We start from the raw sequence: 19,502 nt of genomic DNA, 5'->3' as shown, positions 1-19,502 counted from the left end.
TGTTGTTGTACGAGGGCATTCATTAAGTAATATAACACTTTTTTTCTGAAAGCTGGTTGGATTCATTTAGGATTCCAATACACCATATTATTCCCCACCCTTCTGGCTGCGAGATCCTATTTTTCAACTTAATCTGCGTTCAATGCGATGCCCTTACACCATCTTATTGTGAGGTCCTCTATGTCCGTATGGTACCACTCTACTGGCAGACGTCGGAGCAATGTCTATCTGCGTCAATAACCTCACCACGTAATGCTTCTCGCCGTGTCCATCCTTCACTGAGTCAAAGAGATGAAAGCCGGAAAGTTCGAGATCCGAGCTGCAGGGTGGATGAGGAAGAACAGTTCAATGAAGGTTTTCGAGGTCCTCTCGGGTACGCAGACTTGTATGATGCCTGGCGTTATCATGGAGATGGAATAGTTCGTTTGCATTTTTGTGGCAACGAACACATTGCAGGAGTCACAATCAGTGGCAGCTCGTGAGTATACATTCTGGGTGTTCACAAATTTTTAGATTCAGTTAAATTTGAGAATGTGAAATTAATAGTATCTGCTGTGTAACAGTAATGCTTATCAATAAGTTTTTGCAACTGCAGCCACTGACAATGGTAATAATAGTAATAATAATAATAATAATAATAATAATAATAATAATAAGATGCAGAACTTACCTGACAAAAGACAGAATTATTTTTGTGGAATTTTGTTGTTTTGTACATAATAAAGGACAGTTTCTGGCAATAACGAAATTATTTGTAGGCTTTCGCAACTCTCCATTTCGCATTTTTGTGTTAAGTGGAAGTTTTCGTGCTTCTATTTTTGCGGACAAATGTACAAGATCTCTAACAGATGTATTACTTCAGGCATTCACTTCTGGGGGGAAAGGAAAAAAGGTTGTCGCTTACTACATTTTCTCAGTACATACCGTAAATCTGCCGCAGTAGGCATGACGTTTTAATGTATTATTTCGTTAATATTAACTCTGATCGCAACATTTTTCGCATACAGTATCCACATATATCAGTAAATGCGCCGGCAAATTTATGACTCTTTACGACATATAATTCAGGAGATATGACGTGGTAGACATCGAGATGCGTGAAAAAGTGCCGCGTCAGGCATGACTTTTGTTCTATTATTTCTTCACTTCTAACACTATTCGCAACACGTTTCGCAAACGTGTTAAAAATAGTATATAAAACCACGGGGGTTGTTGGCGAGTCCCGAGATGGGCCAGCAACTGCCTCTTCACTCATTTTGATAATGTTTAGCGCAACTGCACAATACAAACACTCAGAATAGTACAGCGCAAAACAATAACGAAGCAGACGACAATGGCTACCTCGTACAACACAGTCAGCTACGTAGTTTTGGCAGCAGTCTAAACTGCGTGCCTACCGAAGCCTCCCGACGTTTACCGACTTCTACCGATTCAGGACTAGGGAGAGGTCTGCCACCTAAAAGTTTACACACTGTAACTATTGGGGCTAGAGCGGTAATATTCCCCGATGACCCATAGCAAATTTCGTATTTTCCCAACCGAAATTGTCCGAGAAAATTGTAGCATTGCTTATCGAACGCTTCTCGTACAACCGCGGTGTACGTCGGTCCGTCTACGCCTGCGCCTGCTGCCTGTACTGCTGTTGTGTGTCCGTTAGTATTGGATGAGGAGTCATTCGCCGCTGTACTCTCGTCTCTGCGACTGCTCGTATGAGTAGCTGTGGATCAGAGTGTGTGTGGTGTACCGTGTCGGTGCGCAGGAGCTGGCGGGCAGTGGGCGATGTCACGGGCGGTGAGCGGCCGCACGCTGCAGGAGGAGCTGTCTCGCGCGGGCACCAGGCTCGTCTCACTCCTCTTCTACGTCACCCGCTGCGCGCCCTGTCGCAAGAGCGCCTTCCCCTACGAGAAGCTCGTCCAGCGACATCCCTCCGTCGTCTTCCTCAGGTAAGCGAGCGCCCTCTCAGTTGGTTGGTTGCTGGTTGTTTGGGGGAAGAGACCAAACAGCGTGGTTATCGGTCTCATAGGAGTACGGAGGGATGGGGAAGGAAGTCGGCCGTCCCCTGTCAAAGGAACCATCCCGGCATTTGCCTCTAGCCATTTAGGGAAATCACGAAAAACCTAAAACAGGATTGCCGGACGCGGGATTGAATCATCGTCCTTCCGAATGCGAGTCCAGTGTGCTAACCATTGCGCCACATTGCTCGGTATGCCCTCTCATTACCCTGGCACAGATAATGAATCCAGTAGAAGAAACTATGCAGTCTGAACATACAGGGCGTCCTTAAAGTCACGGTATCACCTCAAAAAAATCGTAAATTGGAAACTACTGGAGACAGAGCAGCGTGGTCTGTTTTAAAGCGTTAACAGCCCTCAGAGTTTTTTATTTTTATTTTTTTCTGGCAAGCTGTCGCCCTCGTACCTTGGTTGGTTGTTGGTTGTTTGGGGAAAGAGACCAAACAGCGAGGTTATTGGTCTCATAGGAGTAGGGAGGGATGGGGAAGGAAGTCGGCCGTCCTCTGTCAAAGGAACCATCCCGGCATTTGCCTCTAGCCATTTAGGGAAATCACGAAAAACCTAAAACAGGATTGCCGGACGCGGGATTGAACCATCGTCCTTCCGAATGCGAGTCCAGTGTGCTAACCATTGCGCCACATTGCTCGGTATGACCTCTCATTACCCTGGCACAGATAATGAATCCAGTAGAAGAAACTATGCAGTCTGACCATACAGGGCGTCCTTAAAGTCACGGTATCACCTCAAAAAAATCGTAACTTGGAAACTATTGGAGACAGAGCAGCGTGGTCTGTTTTAAAGCGTTAGCAGCCCTCAGAGATTTTTATTTTCATTTTTTTTTCTGGCAAGCTGTCGCCATCGTACCTTATAAAGAATAAAGGCGGAATTCGAATTCTGCACATGTACGGGTACGTAAAAAGACGAGGGCTAATAGAAATCCTTGGGTAACAGAAGAGATATTGAATTTAATTGATGAAAGGTGAAAATTATAAAAATGCAGTAAATGAAGCAGGCAAAAAGGAATACGAAGGTCTCAAAAATGAGATGACGGAAACCGAATTCTAAGCAAAGAAGGGAAAGCAGAAAGGTGGAAGGAGTATATAGAGGGTCTATACAAGGGCGACGTTCTTGAGGACAGTATTATAGAAATGGAAGAGAAAAAATGGCTCTGAGCACTATGGGACTTAACTTCTGAGGTCATCAGTCCCCTAGAACTTAGAACTACTTAAACCTAACTAACCTAAGGACATCACGCACATCCATGCCCGAGGCAGGATTCGAACCTGCGACCGTAGAGGTCGCGCGGTTCCAGACTGTAGCGCCGAGATCCGCTCGGCCATTGCGGCCGGCAAATGGAAGAGAATTTAGATAAAGATGAAATAGGAGACATGATACTGCGTGAAGAGTTTGACAGAGCACTGAAGACCTAAGTCAAAATTAGGCTCCGGGAGCAGACAACATTCTATTAGAACTACGGACAAACTTGGGAGAGCCAGGCCTAACAAAACTCTGCCATCTACCGAGCAAGATGTACGAGACAGGCGAAATACCCCCCACACTTCAAGAAGAATATAATAATTCCAATCCCAAAGAAAGCAGGTGTTGACAGATGCGAAAATTACCAAACTATCAATTTAATAAGTCACGTCTGCAAAATACTAACGCGAATTCTTCACAGACGAATGGAAAAACCGGTAGAAGCCGACCTCGGGGAAGATCAGTTTGGATTTCGTAGAAATGTTGGAACACGTCAGGCAACACTAACCTTACGACTTACTTAGAAAATAGATTAAGGAAATGCAAACCTACGTTTCTAGCATTTGTAGACTTTGTGAAAGCTTTCGACAACGTTGACTAGAATACTCTCTTTCAAATTCTGAAGGTAGCAGGGGTAAAATACAGGGAGCGAAAAGCTATTTACAATTTGTACAGAAACCAGATGGCAGTTATAAGAGTCGAGGGGCACGAAAGGGAAGCAGAGGTTGGGAAGGAAGTGAGACAGGGTTGTAGCCTATCTCCTATGTTATTCAATCTTATATGAGCAAGCAGTAAAGGAAACAAACGAAACTTTCGGAGTAGGAATTAAAATCCATGGAGAAGAAATAAAAACTTTGAGGTTCGCCGATGACTTTGTATTTCTGTCAGAGACAGCAAAGAACATGGAAGAGCAGCTGAGTGGAATGGACAGTGTCTTGAAAGGAGGATGTAAGATGAACATCAACAAAAGCAAAATGAGGATAATGGAATGTAGTCGAATTAAATCGGGTGATGCTGCAGGGATTAGATTAGAAAATGGGACACTTAAAGTAGTAAAGGTGTTTTGCTATTTGGGGAGCAAAATAACTGATGATGGCCGAAGTAGAGACGATGTAAAATGTAGACTGGCAATGACAAGGAAAGCGTTTCTGAAGAAGAGAAATTTGTTTACATCGAGTATAGGTTTAAGTGTCAGGAAGTCGTTTCTGAAAATATTTGTATGGAGTGTAGCCTTATATGGACGTGAAACGTGGACGATAAATAGTTTAGACAAGAAGAGAACAGCAGTTTTCTCAAATGTGGTGCTACAGAAGAATGTTGAAGATTAGGTGGGTAGATCACATAACTAATGAGGGCTTGAAGAAGGGATCGGTTGGTAGGGCATATTCTAGGGCATCAAGGGATCACCAATTTAGTATTGGAGGGCAGAGTGGAGGGTAAAAATCGTAGAGAGAGACCAAGAGATGAATACACTAAGCAGACTCAGAAGGATGTAGGCTGCAGTAAGTACTGGGAGGTGAAGAAGCTTGCACAGGATAGAGTAGCACGGAGAGCTGCGTCAAACCAGTCTACAGAGACCTCAACAACAACGGGTCAGCATTGCAACATAGACATTCCTTTCAAGGAAATAATTTATACAGGGTGAACATTAATAAAACCGACAAACTGCAAGGAGGATTCCTGGTTGAAAATGGAGGCGAAAAGGTCCTACGAACATGTGCCCAGAAATGCCACGGTAGATAGCGCTGACGAATGAAAGTTCCTCTGACCACTCGCCGTGTATTTCTTGTGTGATTGACGCAGCGTGCTAGAAGCAGCAGAATGGTCCAGTATTCGTATCGGGAACAAGCCGAGATGCCGTTTGTGTACGGCCAAGCGTATGGAAACGGTCGAGAGGCAGCACGGCTATGCCAAAACAAGTACCCTCACAGACACCAACCTCACAACACAACAGTTCAAGCCCTTTTTTGGCGTTTGTATGGTCATAGGTCCTTTCAGACAGACGAACGTGCAGGAAGTTGGTGGACTGTACGTGAACCAGATCTGGAGGGTCGGGCTTTGCAGGATATTCAGACGAACACTACTGCTTGTTCCAGGCAAGTGGCCTGCCAACATGGTGTTAGCCGAGATTTTGCATGATGACCGCTACGTCCCTATCACCTGCAACGAGTACAACGATTATCAGCAGCCGATTTCCCTCTACAAAAAGGGTTTTGTCCATGGCTGTTGCATAAGACCATCACAATTATGGGGTTTCTGTCATCAGTCCTCTTTACTGATGAAGCAACATTTATCATAACTGGTATCGTCACTCTGCATAATCGTCATCTGCGGGCTGAATTCAACCTCTAAACAGCTTACCAGCCGAAATTAACCTGCCGAAAATTTCAATATGCAGATGACCTGGCAATTTCATATCATAGTGAAGACCATTCTGAATGTGGAGAACACGTAACGAACAGCCTTACTAAACTTTATGAGTATTTTGAGACATTGCGACTGAGACCAAATGTTTCTAAAACCGAGGTAAGTCTGTTCCACTTCTCTAATCGCCTTTCATCAGCCAAGGTCAGTCCACAGTTCGACCCTCTTGGCACAGTCAGATACAGCGGAAGCCCAAAATACCTGGGAGTCACTCTGGACAGAACTTTGACATACAAAAACCACCTTTCCAACTTGGCCAAGAATATACAAACACGAGTGAACCTTGTGAGAAAGCTGGCAGGCAGTACATAGGGAGCAACCACATCAGTCCTCCGAAGAGCATCCCTTGTACTTGCATACTGTGCAGCAGAATATTGTGCACCAATTTGGCTCCAAAGCGCCCACATAGTGAAAGTAGACGTCCAACTGAACTCAGTTATGAGAGTAATTAGTGGTACAGTCCGGTCTACACCAACTTGGTGGCTACCAGTGCTTTCAAACGTCTGCCCACCAGACCTCCGTCGAAAGGTTGCTCTTCACAACCTCTGTCAGCAAGTTTCTGAAAACAACTCGATCCCTCATCATGACGATTTGCTATCACTGCCCAGGAAACGCCTGAAATCTAGAAGACCAGCATATGAAATGGGAGTCCAAATGCTATCCACAGGATTCGACCAGGACGCAGAGTGGAAACGTGAGTGGCAAGCTACAAGAACCCGAAACCACCAACTTGTAGACAGTCCAACAGTTCCAGTTCCAGGATTCCACCAACCAAGGGAGGTGTGGGTGCAGTTAAACAGATAACGGACCGAATAGGGCTGGTGCAAATACAATTTGCACAAGTGGGGCTTTTCAAGTGACAGTGTATGTGACTGTGGTGACACCCAAACAATGAGCCACATTGTGAATGAGTGTCCAATCAGACGCTTCCCTGGTGGCATTGAGAAGCCCCATCAAGCACCCCACGAGGCACTCGTCCGAGTCTGGGCCGGTTTAAACCTTGTATACTGTATATGATTTCACATGTGTATATATATATATATATATATATATATATATATATATATATATATATATATATTCAAATGGCTCTGAGCACTATGGGACTTAACTACTGTGGTCATCAGTCCCCTAGAACTTAGAACAACTTAAACCTAACTAACCTAAGGACATCACTCACATCCATGCCCGAGGCAGGATTCGAACCTGCGACCGTAGCAATCGCGCAGTTCCGGACTGCGCGCCTAGAACCGCTAGACCACCGCGGCCGACAATATTTGTTTTGCTAAATCTGTATTACTGTAATTGATGCATGCGATAATAATAATAATAATAATAATAATAATAATCTGTGGGCTACAGACAACCTTCGAGGAATGGCTGAGGTAGATCATCACAATCGGTTGATCATCAATGTGTGCGCAGCGCTTCTTGTCGACTGCATTATTAGATTGGTTAGTATTCCACAACGGCTCGACGTAGGAATGTAACTGGACTTGCAGTGGAATACTCTGCCTGGGCTGCTTGCGAAAGTGCGCTTCTCAGGACGTCAGGTTGTGTGGTTTCTGTACGACAGAGCACTACCCCACTTCTGCATCACAGTTCGCCGACACTTCAACATCTTGACCGGACATTGGTTAGGACGCGGAGGCCCTGTAGCGTAGCCTGCTAGATCACCGGACTTAAAACCTTGGATTTTCTCTGACGGCATTTGAAAAGCGTCATGTATGCTGAAACAGTTCCTGATGTGCTGACCCTCCAACAGAGTGTTCATAATGCCTGTGACACTATTCAGAGGGAGGCCGGAACTTGTGATAGAGTGCAGCAATTCATGATCATACGTGAGCATGTGCATTAAATTTCACGGAGGCCACTTTGAACACCACTTGTGGCGTAAATGCGATGCAGCTCTGTACTGTGTTTCGGGACAATTTGGTCTCATTGCACGCACACCATCAATTTCATGACCCATGTTCATAGGACCTTTTTCCCTCCGTTTCCAGACAGGAATCCGTCCATACAGTTTGTCGGTTTTATTAATGTTCGCCCTCTATATGACTCAGCAGTGTAACACCAACAGCTCTTTCAAGGACATAATATGCACTACTGGCCACTGAAATTTCTACACCACAAAGATGACGTGCTACAGACGCGAAATTTAACCGACAGGAAGAAGATGCTGTGATATGCAAATGATTAGCTTTTCAGAGCATTCACACAAGGTCGGCGCCGGTGGCGACACCTGCAACGTGCTGACATGAGGAAAGTTTCCAACCTATTTCTCATACACAAACAGCAGTTGACTGGCGTTGCCTGGCGAAACGTTGTTGTGATGCCTCGTGTATGGAGGAGAAATGCGTACCATCACGTTTCCGACTTTGATAAAGGTCGCATTGTAGCATATCGCGATTGCGGTTTATCGTATCGCGACATTGCTGCTCGCGTTGGTCGAGATCCAATGACTGTTATAAGAATATGGAATCGCTGGGCACAGGAGGGTAATACGGAACGCCGTGCTGAATCCCAACGGCCTCGTATCACTAGCAGTCGAGATGACAGGCATCTTATCCGCATGGCTGTAACGGGTCGTGCAGCCACGACTCGATCCCTGAGTCGACAGATGGGGACGTTTGCAAGACAGCAACCATCTGCACGAACAGTTCGACGACGTTTGCAGCAGTATGGACTATCAGTTCGGAGACCATGGCTGCGGTTAGCCTTGACGCTGCATTACAGACAGGAGCGCCTACAATGGTGTACTCAACGACGAACCTGGGTGCGCGAATAGATAAAACCTCAATTTGTCGGATGAATCCAGGTTCTGTTTACAGCATCATGATGGTCGCATCTGTGTTTGGCGACAGCTCGGTGAACGCACATTTGAAGCGTGTATTCATCATCGCCATTCTGGCGTATCACCCGGCGCGATGGTGTGGGGTACCTTTGGTTACACGGGTCGGTCACCTCTTGTTTGCATTGACGGCACTTTGAACAGTGGACGTTAAATTACAGATGTGTTAAGACCCGTGGCTCTACCCTTCATTCGATCCCTGTGTAACTCTACATTTCAACAGTATAATGCTCGACCGCATGTTGCAGGTCCCGTACGGGCCTTTCTGGATACAGAATTGAAATCGTCTTGTCAATGGAGGCCGAGCAACTGGCTCGTCGCAATACGCCGGTCACTACTCTTGATGAACTGTGGTATCGTGTTGAAGCTGCATGGGCAGCTGTACCTGTGCACGCCAGCCAAACTATTTGACTCAATGCCCAGGCGTATCAAGGCCGTTATTACGGCCAGAAGTGGTTGTTCTGGGTACTGATTTCTCAGTATCTATGCACCGAAACTGCGTGAAAATGTAATCACATGTCAGTTCTAGTATAATATATTTGTCGAATTATTACCCGTTTATCATCTGCATTACTTCTTGGTGTAGCAGTTTTAACGGCCAGTAGTGCATTTACACAACCAGTTATCCGATTAAGAATTTTTTTCTTTTGGACAATATGCCGATTTCGGCTCTACAGCTATGACCAGGTTATGTACGATATCGCAAAGCAGTATTGTTCAGAATTACGATGCAGTGTTGCTTCGCACATGAATGTATGTCCGAAAGAACATTGCATCATAATTCTGAACATCACAGTCAATGCGGTATTGTATTTAATTTCCAACACTGGGCAAGCGACTTCCAATTAAAATGTCTCCCCTCTATGGGAATATACATAATGAATGTACAAGTGCTGGTTGTAGTCACATGGCTGAACACATATGGAAGTCTGGGTCTGGCCATGCAGTGTGCTTGTATAGCGTAATGGTGAGGAGACCACCTGCGACAAGTGGGAAATCGGGTTCGAGTCTCGGCCCAGCACAAATTTACATTATCGTAATTCCATTATATCTGATGGTTCTCTGTATTCGCATCCACATATACATTTCATGTATATCATCAGGTTATGTTCACGAGTCATAACTATCAAGCAGTATTGTTGTTTCTGTTGCTGTATATTTGCTACTGATTATATTTTACGTTAACGTAACCATAATAATCAGTTCTGTAGCATGTTCTGACTTTTGTTTTACTTATGTTCAGATATAAATCTTAGTCTGTAGCTGACATTTAGGGACAGCAGTTCTGACAGATGATCAGCGATTTTGTTATTTCTGTTGCTATCATGCAGTCATCTGATATAATTGCTGTGACGAAATTTCAACTGGATATTAAGATTATTTCTGACGATTATTAATGAAATATCAGAACATAACACACAACAGATTACTATTAGAATAACAACGAAAGAATATCATCAGTAAACAAATAGACAGCAACAGAAATAACAAACTCGCCGATCATCTGTCACAACTGCTGTCACTAGACATCAGCTACAAACTAACGTTTATATCTGACCCCAACTAAAACAAAAGTCAGAACATACTACAAAACTGATTATTATTGCAACATATACTTAAATTATTATCAGTACCAAATAGACAGCAAGAGAAACAAAGATATTGTATGGAGGTCAGAACTTGAAAACATATAGTCGAAACAGACCAATAGTTATAATAAAATAACATTCATAGCAGCGTAACTGTTATATAACTATATGAGGTGACTCAAAAAGGAATTTAAAACTTTGGAATGATATAGGAATTTATTGACATAGCTTACATAACGGGTAGATGTGTCATTTCGTAGCAAACAACCTTAAGTTTGATTCAAGTAGTGCGTCAGTACCCGTTTTTTGCCACCAGTGGCGCCAACGTAGTGCACAGTTAAAATGACTACTTTCACTGGTGCGGAGTGTGATCTCTGTGTGTTTTGGTTTCATGAAACAGACCCTGAAACAGCTATTTGCCGTAAACTTCGCACCGGATGCGCTAAGTAACCTTCAAGAAGGTCAACAATTTACTCTTGGCACAAGAATTTTGTTGAGACGAGTTGTTCACTGTGACATGATAAGTCACCAGGTCGCCTGCGTGAAGGGCCAATCACAAGGTCAACTTGCTCCACCGACTTAACACCACTGGATTTGTTTCTCTGGGGTTTCATTAAAGACCATGTGTATGTTCCTCCCCTACCTGGTCGACCCGAAAAATCGAATCTGCACTGTCGTCGTACAAGATACGTCCAGTTTGCTGCAACAAGCGGGGAAGAAATTGATTACCAGTGGGATGTTTGCCGAATCGTAAATGGTAGTCACATCGAACCAAAATGACACATCTACCGATTCTGTAAGTTATCTCAATAAATTTTTATATCATTCCAAAGTTGTAAAGTCCTTTTTGACTCGCCCTATATTATGTCCATGAAAGACATTTATTACGCAGCAGGCCTAGAACATTACAAACAAACATTCTGAGTGCTTCATCAATTTGTGCATGAAGGATAGTAGTGTCATTGACTAGTATTGTGTACATGCGATCCTTGATGTAATCCCGCAAACAGAAGTGTAATAGCTTGACGTCAGGAGAGCACAGGGACCATGCGATGGGGCCATCACGACGACCCATCCACCTCTCAGGGAATGTGTCATTCAGCACATCCTGCGCATTCACACTTCAATGTTGGGGTGCATCATCACGCTGCCAGATGATGCAAGGCTGTAGCTCTCCAGTCTGTGGTAGCAGGAACTTTCCGAGCATGTCCAGGTAAACATTTCCCGTTATGCTTCTCTCTGTCAAGAAAAGTATGCTCACGTCCAATTTTTTCCAAGTTACAATTTTTTTGAAATGATACCGTGACTTTAAAAACGAGAAGCTTACGTCCACGAATCATCATGTTTTAGAAAGTGACACTCGTGCGAAACTCAGCTTGCCCTTTTCTCACCTGATATAATGCAAACTATGGATGAAGGGCAACAGGCAGATTCCATATTTCCAGATAGCATTTGAGATGGTGCTCCACTGCAGCTGTTAGTGAAGGTACGAGCATATGGAATAGGTTACCAGATATCTGAGTGGCTCGAAGACTTCCTAAGTAATAAAGCACAGTGTGTTGGCCTGGATGGCAAGTGTTCATCAGAGGCAAGGGTATTATCGGGAGTGACCCGCCTAGGGTGATAGGACCGGTATTATTTTCTATATACATAAAGGATCTGGTGGGCAGCGTGAGCAGCAATCTGTGGTTGTTTGCTGATGATGCTGTTGTGTACGGGAAAGTTTCGAAGTTGAGTGGCCGCAGCAGGATACAAAATAACAGACAAAATTTCTAGTTGGTGTGATGAATCGCAGCTGGCTCTAAATGTACAAAAATATGAGTTAATGCGAATGAGTAGCATAAACAAACCTGTAATGTTCAGATACAGCACTAGTAGTCTTCTGCTTCATAGTCACGTCGTTTAAATATCTGGGTGTAATGTTGCAAACCGATGTGAAATGGAACCACCATGTGACCATTGTGGTAGGAAAGGCGAATGGTCGACTACTATTTATGTGGAGAATTTTGGGAAAGTGTGTTCATCTTGAAACGTCCCCTTAGAAAAATTATACAAGACTGTGCTTAAACTGACACACAATATTTTTTTAGCGCAACGCAATCTGACTTTCAGTAATCCCTACAAGAGAATGGCCCTGACTAACATTAACCTATACGTTTCACAAATAACTTACCTCACAAAAATCTTCGTTACTCGAACTACTGCAATACAGCGAGCGCCACTACTGCTGCTAACTAAAAGATTCAAACTAAGGAAGGCACTAACTACTGATAGGCATAGTTAGCAAATGAAAGATTTTAATAGAGAACAAACAATTTATTTACCTTAATAGTTATAATATATATAGCAGTTCATGACATTCATTCTTACAAATTTCAAAACTCCGCCATCTCTCTCCCCACATCCACTACTGCTGGCGGCTCACCTCCAACTGCGCAACGCTACGCGCTGTTAACAGTCAACTGCCCAACAATACCATGGCGAGTATTACAACAATGCCAACCAGCCACTGATTGCACACAGCACAGCCAGTTATTTTCCATACAGAGCGCTATGTGGCGTTACCAATAAAAAACGTAAACAGCCTACTTACAATCTGTAAAGGAGATTGCATATAGGACGCCAGTGCGACCTGTTCTTGAGTAGTGCTCGAGTGTTTGTTATCCATACGAGGTCGGACTGAAGGAAGATATCGAAGCAATTCAGTTGCGCGCTACTGGATTTCTTCAAAAATGGTTCAAATGGTTCCAAGCACTATGGGACTTTACACCTGAGGAGTCAGTCCCCTAGACTTAAAACCACTTAAAGCTAACCAACCTAAGGACATCACACACATCCATGCCCGAGGCAGGATTCGAACCTGCGACCGTAGCTTCAGCGCGATTCCGGATTGAAGCGCCTAGAAGTGCTCGGCCACAGCGGCCGGCTCTGGATTTGTTAATGGTAGGTTGGAACAACATGCAAGTGTTACGGAGATGCATTGAGAACTCAAATGGGAATCTCTGAAGCGAAGGCGAAGATCTTTTCGAGGAACACTATTGAGGAAATTTAAAGAACAGCCTTTGTGGCTGACTGCAAAACGATTCAGTTACCGCCAACGTAAATATCGCGAAAAAACCATGTAGATAAGACTGAGGAATTACGGCTCATATGGGGCATATACACACATCAAAAAAGTTTTGTATCATCCCAGAACACATGAAGATAGACGTTGACTGTAGACATTGCATCACAGACACAGTCCCTTCGACTGCTCAGAGATGTCACTAAACACGCCCAAAGATCTAAACAACCATGCATTAGCAGTGCCTATTAGACGGAGGAGGTCCGACAGCCGATCAGTTCCACCAGGAACGAGGTACACGGCCCTTGTTGTCTATAGTTCAATCATGCCTAGACGGTCAATCCCGCAGTTCGATCGCGTCCGCATTGTTGCTTTGTGTCAGGAAGCACTCTCAACAAGGGAAGTGTCCAGGCGTCTCGGAGTGAGCCAAAGCGATGTTTTTCAGACATGGAGAAGATACAGGGAGAGGAACTGTCGATGACATGCCTCGCTGAGACCGCCCCAGGGCTACTACTGCAGTGGTCGAGCGCTATCTACGGATTATGGCTCGGAGGAACCCTGACAGAAACGCCATCATGTTGAGTAATGCTTTTCGTGCAGCCACAGGACGTCGTGTTACAACTCAAACTTTGCGCATCTCCACTTCCGACGTCCATGGCGAGGTCCATCTTTGCTACCACGACATTGTACAGCAATGTACAGTGGCTTGCGGAGTATGTAAGGAGATGTAGATACCACACTATCGTATAATAGACCACGCCAAAAATTAAACTCCGGCGTGTTACCGGTGTGTTCGCATGTGTTGTGGGTGCTTTCAGAGACCCAAATGCTAATGTTGTGGCGATTCACATGTCCAAAAATTTGGACCGTTGGTTGATCTGAAAAAATGCTCTATTTTGGGTAGTTATTGTCGGCATCTATGGAGACCAGCAAGGAACAGACGAATGCATACCACAGAGGACAATCGTCTGGCCTCAATGTTTGGACTATTTGCATTTTGTACACAAAAAGACGTAATCATTTATGTAACATTTTATGGACAGTTGCTTCCCGCAATTAGCTTGATGGACGGCGAATTGATTTCTGGAGTCTGCATTGAAATGCATCTTGCATTGCGTCAACACGTGCTTGAGATACAGGAGGGTAGCGTCCATGTCGAGGAAGGTCTTTGGGTTTGACTGTCTCTGTATAGTTTTTGAATCGCCAGTTGTGACCTCCCATATTGGCTTCGATAATTCGATGTTGTCATAAATTTCGATTCTGTGCTTTTTCCTGGTCTGTCATCATTGTTATCCAATCCATGTCTAATCTGCAACAAATGACAAAGGAAAAAAAATTACTTTGAGAGCTGCTAAACGATATACAGGAAACCGTGATTCCCTGTCTCAAATAGTTTCCAATTTATGATTTTTTTTAAATGACCGTGGGGCTTTATGGACACCTTATACAATGTAGATGGTTTCGCATCCTTCGTGATTTTAGGTGTATGGGCTCTGGTCTAAGCCACGCTCTTGTCCTAACGTTTCGTCTCGTAATACTCAAACCATCCACAGAGGCTGCAAGGACTACATTAGTTAATTTCCGAATTGAAACAAGCTCAGCAAGACTAACTCTTTATGCTTATTGGTACAATGGTTGGGTAGTGACATTGTCCTCATGCTGTCACAAATTGGGAAGTCCTGCTTGCGGGATCCTGCCCACTCATCTAACATAGGGTGCCTAGGTAGCTGTTTTCTCGGATAGCTAGACAACATTCAAGCAAATCTTATTAATGGAGTTTATTACAATAAAGTAAATTGACAATAATTAACTCTAATTTTTTACAAGGCGGTGTCGGAAGCAATTGGTGACATGCGAATAATCAGTGACCTTTGATGCAACTTCCATGCACGCAGTTAATATAGATCACAATTCAGGGCTGAATCGTTTGGATCACGGCTCGTCTTCTGGTGCGGCTCATCTAAAGGACTTTTTTTATTTTTAGCCCCTCCACGCCCGCACCGGCAACATAGTCAACACAAAAGATCTAAGGTCTACTGCCATCTCTCCATCTCTGCATGAGGGTTAGTTTTCTCTAAAGTGAGGTATCGCAGGAAGTGGGTACTGCAATATTTGCGTACATCTGGTTAAGGTTACCTATTAATACACGATCGTCTGCAGATAGATTGGGTCGAAAGTTCAACGAAAGGTAGCGGTTTGAAGGGCAGAGGGAGGGGGGAAGGGGAGGGCGAAGAAAAGCGCCAAGGGAAAAGAAAACCTTTGTAATAGTTAGGTCGGGTAGTAGGAGCAGTGTCGGATGTCTTGCTGACTGTGACAGGTCATGCAAGGGTGGGTTATGTTAATAGCAGGTATCGTGCAAGCGATACCGTGTCAGTGCTATAGGTGGTCATAATAAAAGGACTCCGGCTGGCAGCGCAGTGCGTTGCCTTGAGCCCTTTGCTGCGACTTGGCGCAGCACATCAGGCTGGTGCTGAACTGCGGCGACTCGATGTCGGTCGGCGTCCCCTGTTACTGCGTGTCGCACTTCTGCCGCAGCTGCTCCTCGAGCAGCTCGACTTGCTCGGCCTACTGCGCCTCAGATTCGTCGGACAGCTGCAGGCCGTTCTCTCTCGCGTGGGTGATATACACTGCCTTCTTGTCTTTTCTTTCCTTTCTGGAGGATGCCCCCATGGCTTTCGGCGTCGTTGCCGTTACCGTCGGGGCGGTGGCTGTCTTCTTTCCGGCCTTCCCCTACAGCTGCTGAGGCGGTCGGTGGGGCAGGCACCCGAACGACCTTCTGCGTGGTTCAGGAGAGTTCGCTACGGTTGGAACCCTTTCTGCTGAAGGACCTTGGGCAAGGACTGATCACATTTGCCTCAAGGCCTCATCCTTCTCTCAGCCACGGCAGCGCTCTCTGCCGCCTTGACGGCCTTGAGGGCTGCTGTGACTTCCTCCACGGCGGTGCTGAAGTCGACGTCGCTGATCTTCTCGGCAGTGAGAGCTGCATCCCGTCCGTCCGTCTCTGGACGGTCGTCCCCGCAGCTGGCGGTGGGAGCTGCTTCTGCGTTGTCACTCTGCTGAGCTGGGCTGGCCTACGCCCGTCGCCGTCATCGTCTTTTCCGCTGCGTCGGTGCGGCCGCGGCCGCCTCGCCGACTTCAGCACGACTGTGGCTTGGAAAAGCCGGGCAGCCGCGCCAGCTGGCGACGTGCGGTCCGCCACACCGGGTGCAAGCAATACCGACTCAAAGGAAGGCCTCGGCACTTGTTCGTGACGTCACGTCAGCTAGGCACGGTCAACGCCAGGTCTGTTGCAGGCATACTTGTAATGGTGGTGTCTACCTCTCTGACACAGGAAAATGTGAAACTATTGGCGGTAGTTGGCCAACACACATCGTTCTGAGAGATTTCTGCAATCAATTAATTGCGCAATTCATTACACTTCTTAACAAATAGTGTACTCCTGAACTTAAATTTTCACTTGTTTTACGGATTGACATACAAAAACAACTTCATGGTCCAGCAGCAACAGAATTCGTGCTTCTTTACCTTATTTGTAAATCTGAGGACGTTACATTTGTACTGGGTTGCTTTTACAAGAAACTGTGAACATATTGCGGCTCTTCTTTTGGTATCTTGGTTGACTATGGGGTGAGGAGCACTGAATGTTAATGAAATATCTTGCGATTGTAAACGTTGGGGGAGGGAGTGGGGGACAGAAGAAGAGGCAAAAGAGAGACACTTGTTTTACCGAATAATTTTTTTTATCTTATAAAGTTTCTCCTTTCAGTTGCAAGAGGGGAATATTTACCTTTTCTAATGTGCATGTTTAAAAAAGTTTAATCTCAGCAGTATTTTCGATGTATGAAGCTATTTTGTTTCCTGTTTAGAATTCCTTTCGTTGAAAACGACTGTAATCTGATGACTGGCAACAGTTGGACATTTACGCCGGCCGCGGTGGCCTAGCGGTTCTAGGCGCTCAGTCCGGAACTGCGCGACTCCTACGGTCGCAGGTTCGAATCCTGCCTCGGGCATGGATGTGTGTGATGTCCTTAAGTTAGTTAGGTTTAAGTAGTTCTAAGTTCTAGGGGACTGATGACCAAAGATGTTAAGTCCCATAGTGCTCAGAGCCATTTGAACCGTTTAGTTGGACATTTACACATGTAAATTAGTTCACATTTCCAGTTACGATGTCAAACAAAAATAAATAAATAAAAGAAAGGGGGTTGGGGTAAGTTGCGATAACAACATGGATCAAGTAAATATAGTTACTTGAATGTAAAATTTCCGAAGCTTGCAATGGGGCAAAGCATCTTCTCATATTGATCTGCGTTTGTTTCGACAGGATTCAGTAATACGGAACTATGATCTTCATTTGTAGCTTTACGATAGTAAGAAAATCTTTCATCAAAATAAAACTGCAGAATCCAAAACAATAGCAAACATTCTGTCCAAAAATAAGAGATTTATAGTGATAAGCACGCCCAGGCGTTTCTGCCTGCCTCAGACGTGGCGTTCGCCGTGCCTAGCTGACGTGACGTCACCAAGATGCGCCGAGGCCTTCCTGTGTTGGTGCAAGTCGGCAATACTTCTCTGCCGCGGTCGCAGGGCGCGGCTGTCGTGCTCGCCGGATGCACAGCGCCGCGTCGCGGCAATACTTGGCGACATGGCCTTCGCCTTGGCACTTGCAGCACCGGGGCTTCTGTCGTGACAGGGATGCGCAGCAGCTTCCGCAAACCGAAGATGTCGCCCTCGCCGCCGGCCGTTTGCACGGTCACGCCGTAGAGCGGCGGTCTCTTCTTTTTGGTGCGGCTGTGCAAACTTGCGGCTGCGTTACCGAACCCGGTTCGCAGCAACCCTTCACGGACCGCTGCCTCGTCACAGCGCCAAGGAGTACATTCGCCGTCTTCTTCCTACCACCAGAAGGCGCCTTCTCACGAGCAGGTGCCGCGTCGACAATATGGACGCCGACACCGCTCTCGATCTCCCTGTGGTCGGCCAGGTTTGCTGCCAGAACGCAGATTAGTGAGTCTGTGTCGACAGACATGTACACCACCCCGTTCTTGGCGCAGGTCGTCATTAAGTCAAATAGCACTGTCCATTTGACATACAGAGGAGGGACAGGCTGTGACTCGTCTTCTCGGTTCTTCTTCGCTTGGTCGGAAACTCACTGAGTCGCACAACCCAAGGCCACCTTGTGGCAGCAGGTTTCTTCTGCGTATTCTTCTTTCCCATGCCGTAGCGCGCACGACACAACAATTTGCTTGCGTTGTTAAAACAACACACGACAATTTGCTTCTCGCAGCGGCCACAGCACAGAACTTCTTCGTAAGCTCTCGTCGGCCACGAAAACGTATCGCGCAGAGGCAGCGATTCGCACTCCTTGCTGGTTCAGGCGGAACTAGCTGGAGTGGCGCTTATATTCTCTTCATATAGGTGCCGCACCTGTAGTGGTGTCGTCCTAGTCAGCGTTCTGTTGGCTGACGTCGTCCCACAGCGTTCCCTGCTGTTACGTTCAGGCCGACGCGACGTGCCGGCGTTTGATGTTACGCCGGAACACCGCTGTAGTGCGACAAGAAGCTTGTACTGCTGAAGAGTTCGTGCCGTTCCCTTTATTTAATATCGTTGTTGTTGTGGTCTTCAGTCCCGCGACTGGTTTGATGCAGCTCTACATGCTACTCTATCCTGTGCAAGCTGTTTCATCTCCCAGTACGTACTGCAGCTAACATCCTTCTGAATCTGCTTAGTGTATTCATCTCTTGGTCTTCCTCTACGATTTTTACCCTCCACGCTGCCCTCCAATACTAAACTGGTGATCCCTTGATGCCTCAGAACATGTCCTACCAACCTATCAGTTCTTCTAGTCAAGTTGTGCAACAAACTCCTCTTCTCCCCAATCCTATTCAACACCTCCTCATTAGTTATGTGATCTACCCATCTAATCTTAAGCATTCTTCTGTAGCGTATTTAATAGCAAGATCCACATATTATCTAGTTTAAGTCCTACTTCTTTTCTGTTGAAGTATTTTGTCTTTTTTAAATTTCTATGGCGTCTCTGTACATCCTAGCATACGAGGGCGACACCGAAAAATCAAACAAGGATTAGATTTTTAAACAAACCTAAATTTTACTGTTTTTTAGAATACTACCCCTTTAACAACAAAACATTTTTACATTCAATGAACCCACTTTAATACAATGATGATATTCTCCCTGAGGCAAATCACAAACCCTGCTTTCATAATGTTCCACTGCTTCATCGGATGTCGAAAACGTGACTTCAAGCATTTTATCTTTAACTTTCTGAAACAAAAAGGGCAGTATGGGTC

The 19,502-nt window shown here is 45.3% G+C and overlaps 1 protein-coding gene across 1 annotated transcript in view; it reads left to right on the top strand.

Annotated features, from left to right (window-relative positions):
- Positions 1-1,779: 1,779 nt before the first annotated feature.
- LOC126273392 (thioredoxin-like) overlaps positions 1,780-19,502 on the top strand; it is a 64,139-nt gene continuing 46,416 nt past the window's right edge. Inside the window, exon 1 of the mRNA XM_049976945.1 lies at positions 1,780-1,943. Within this exon, the coding sequence (XP_049832902.1) occupies positions 1,780-1,943 (164 nt within the window). The remainder of the gene's footprint in view (positions 1,944-19,502) is intronic.

This window comes from Schistocerca gregaria, chromosome 5 (genome assembly GCF_023897955.1).
Source record: "Schistocerca gregaria isolate iqSchGreg1 chromosome 5, iqSchGreg1.2, whole genome shotgun sequence".
Lineage (NCBI taxonomy): Eukaryota > Metazoa > Arthropoda > Insecta > Orthoptera > Acrididae > Schistocerca > Schistocerca gregaria.
The sequence above is the reverse complement of the archived record's forward strand: the minus strand, read 5'-3'. Positions and strand labels throughout refer to the sequence as shown.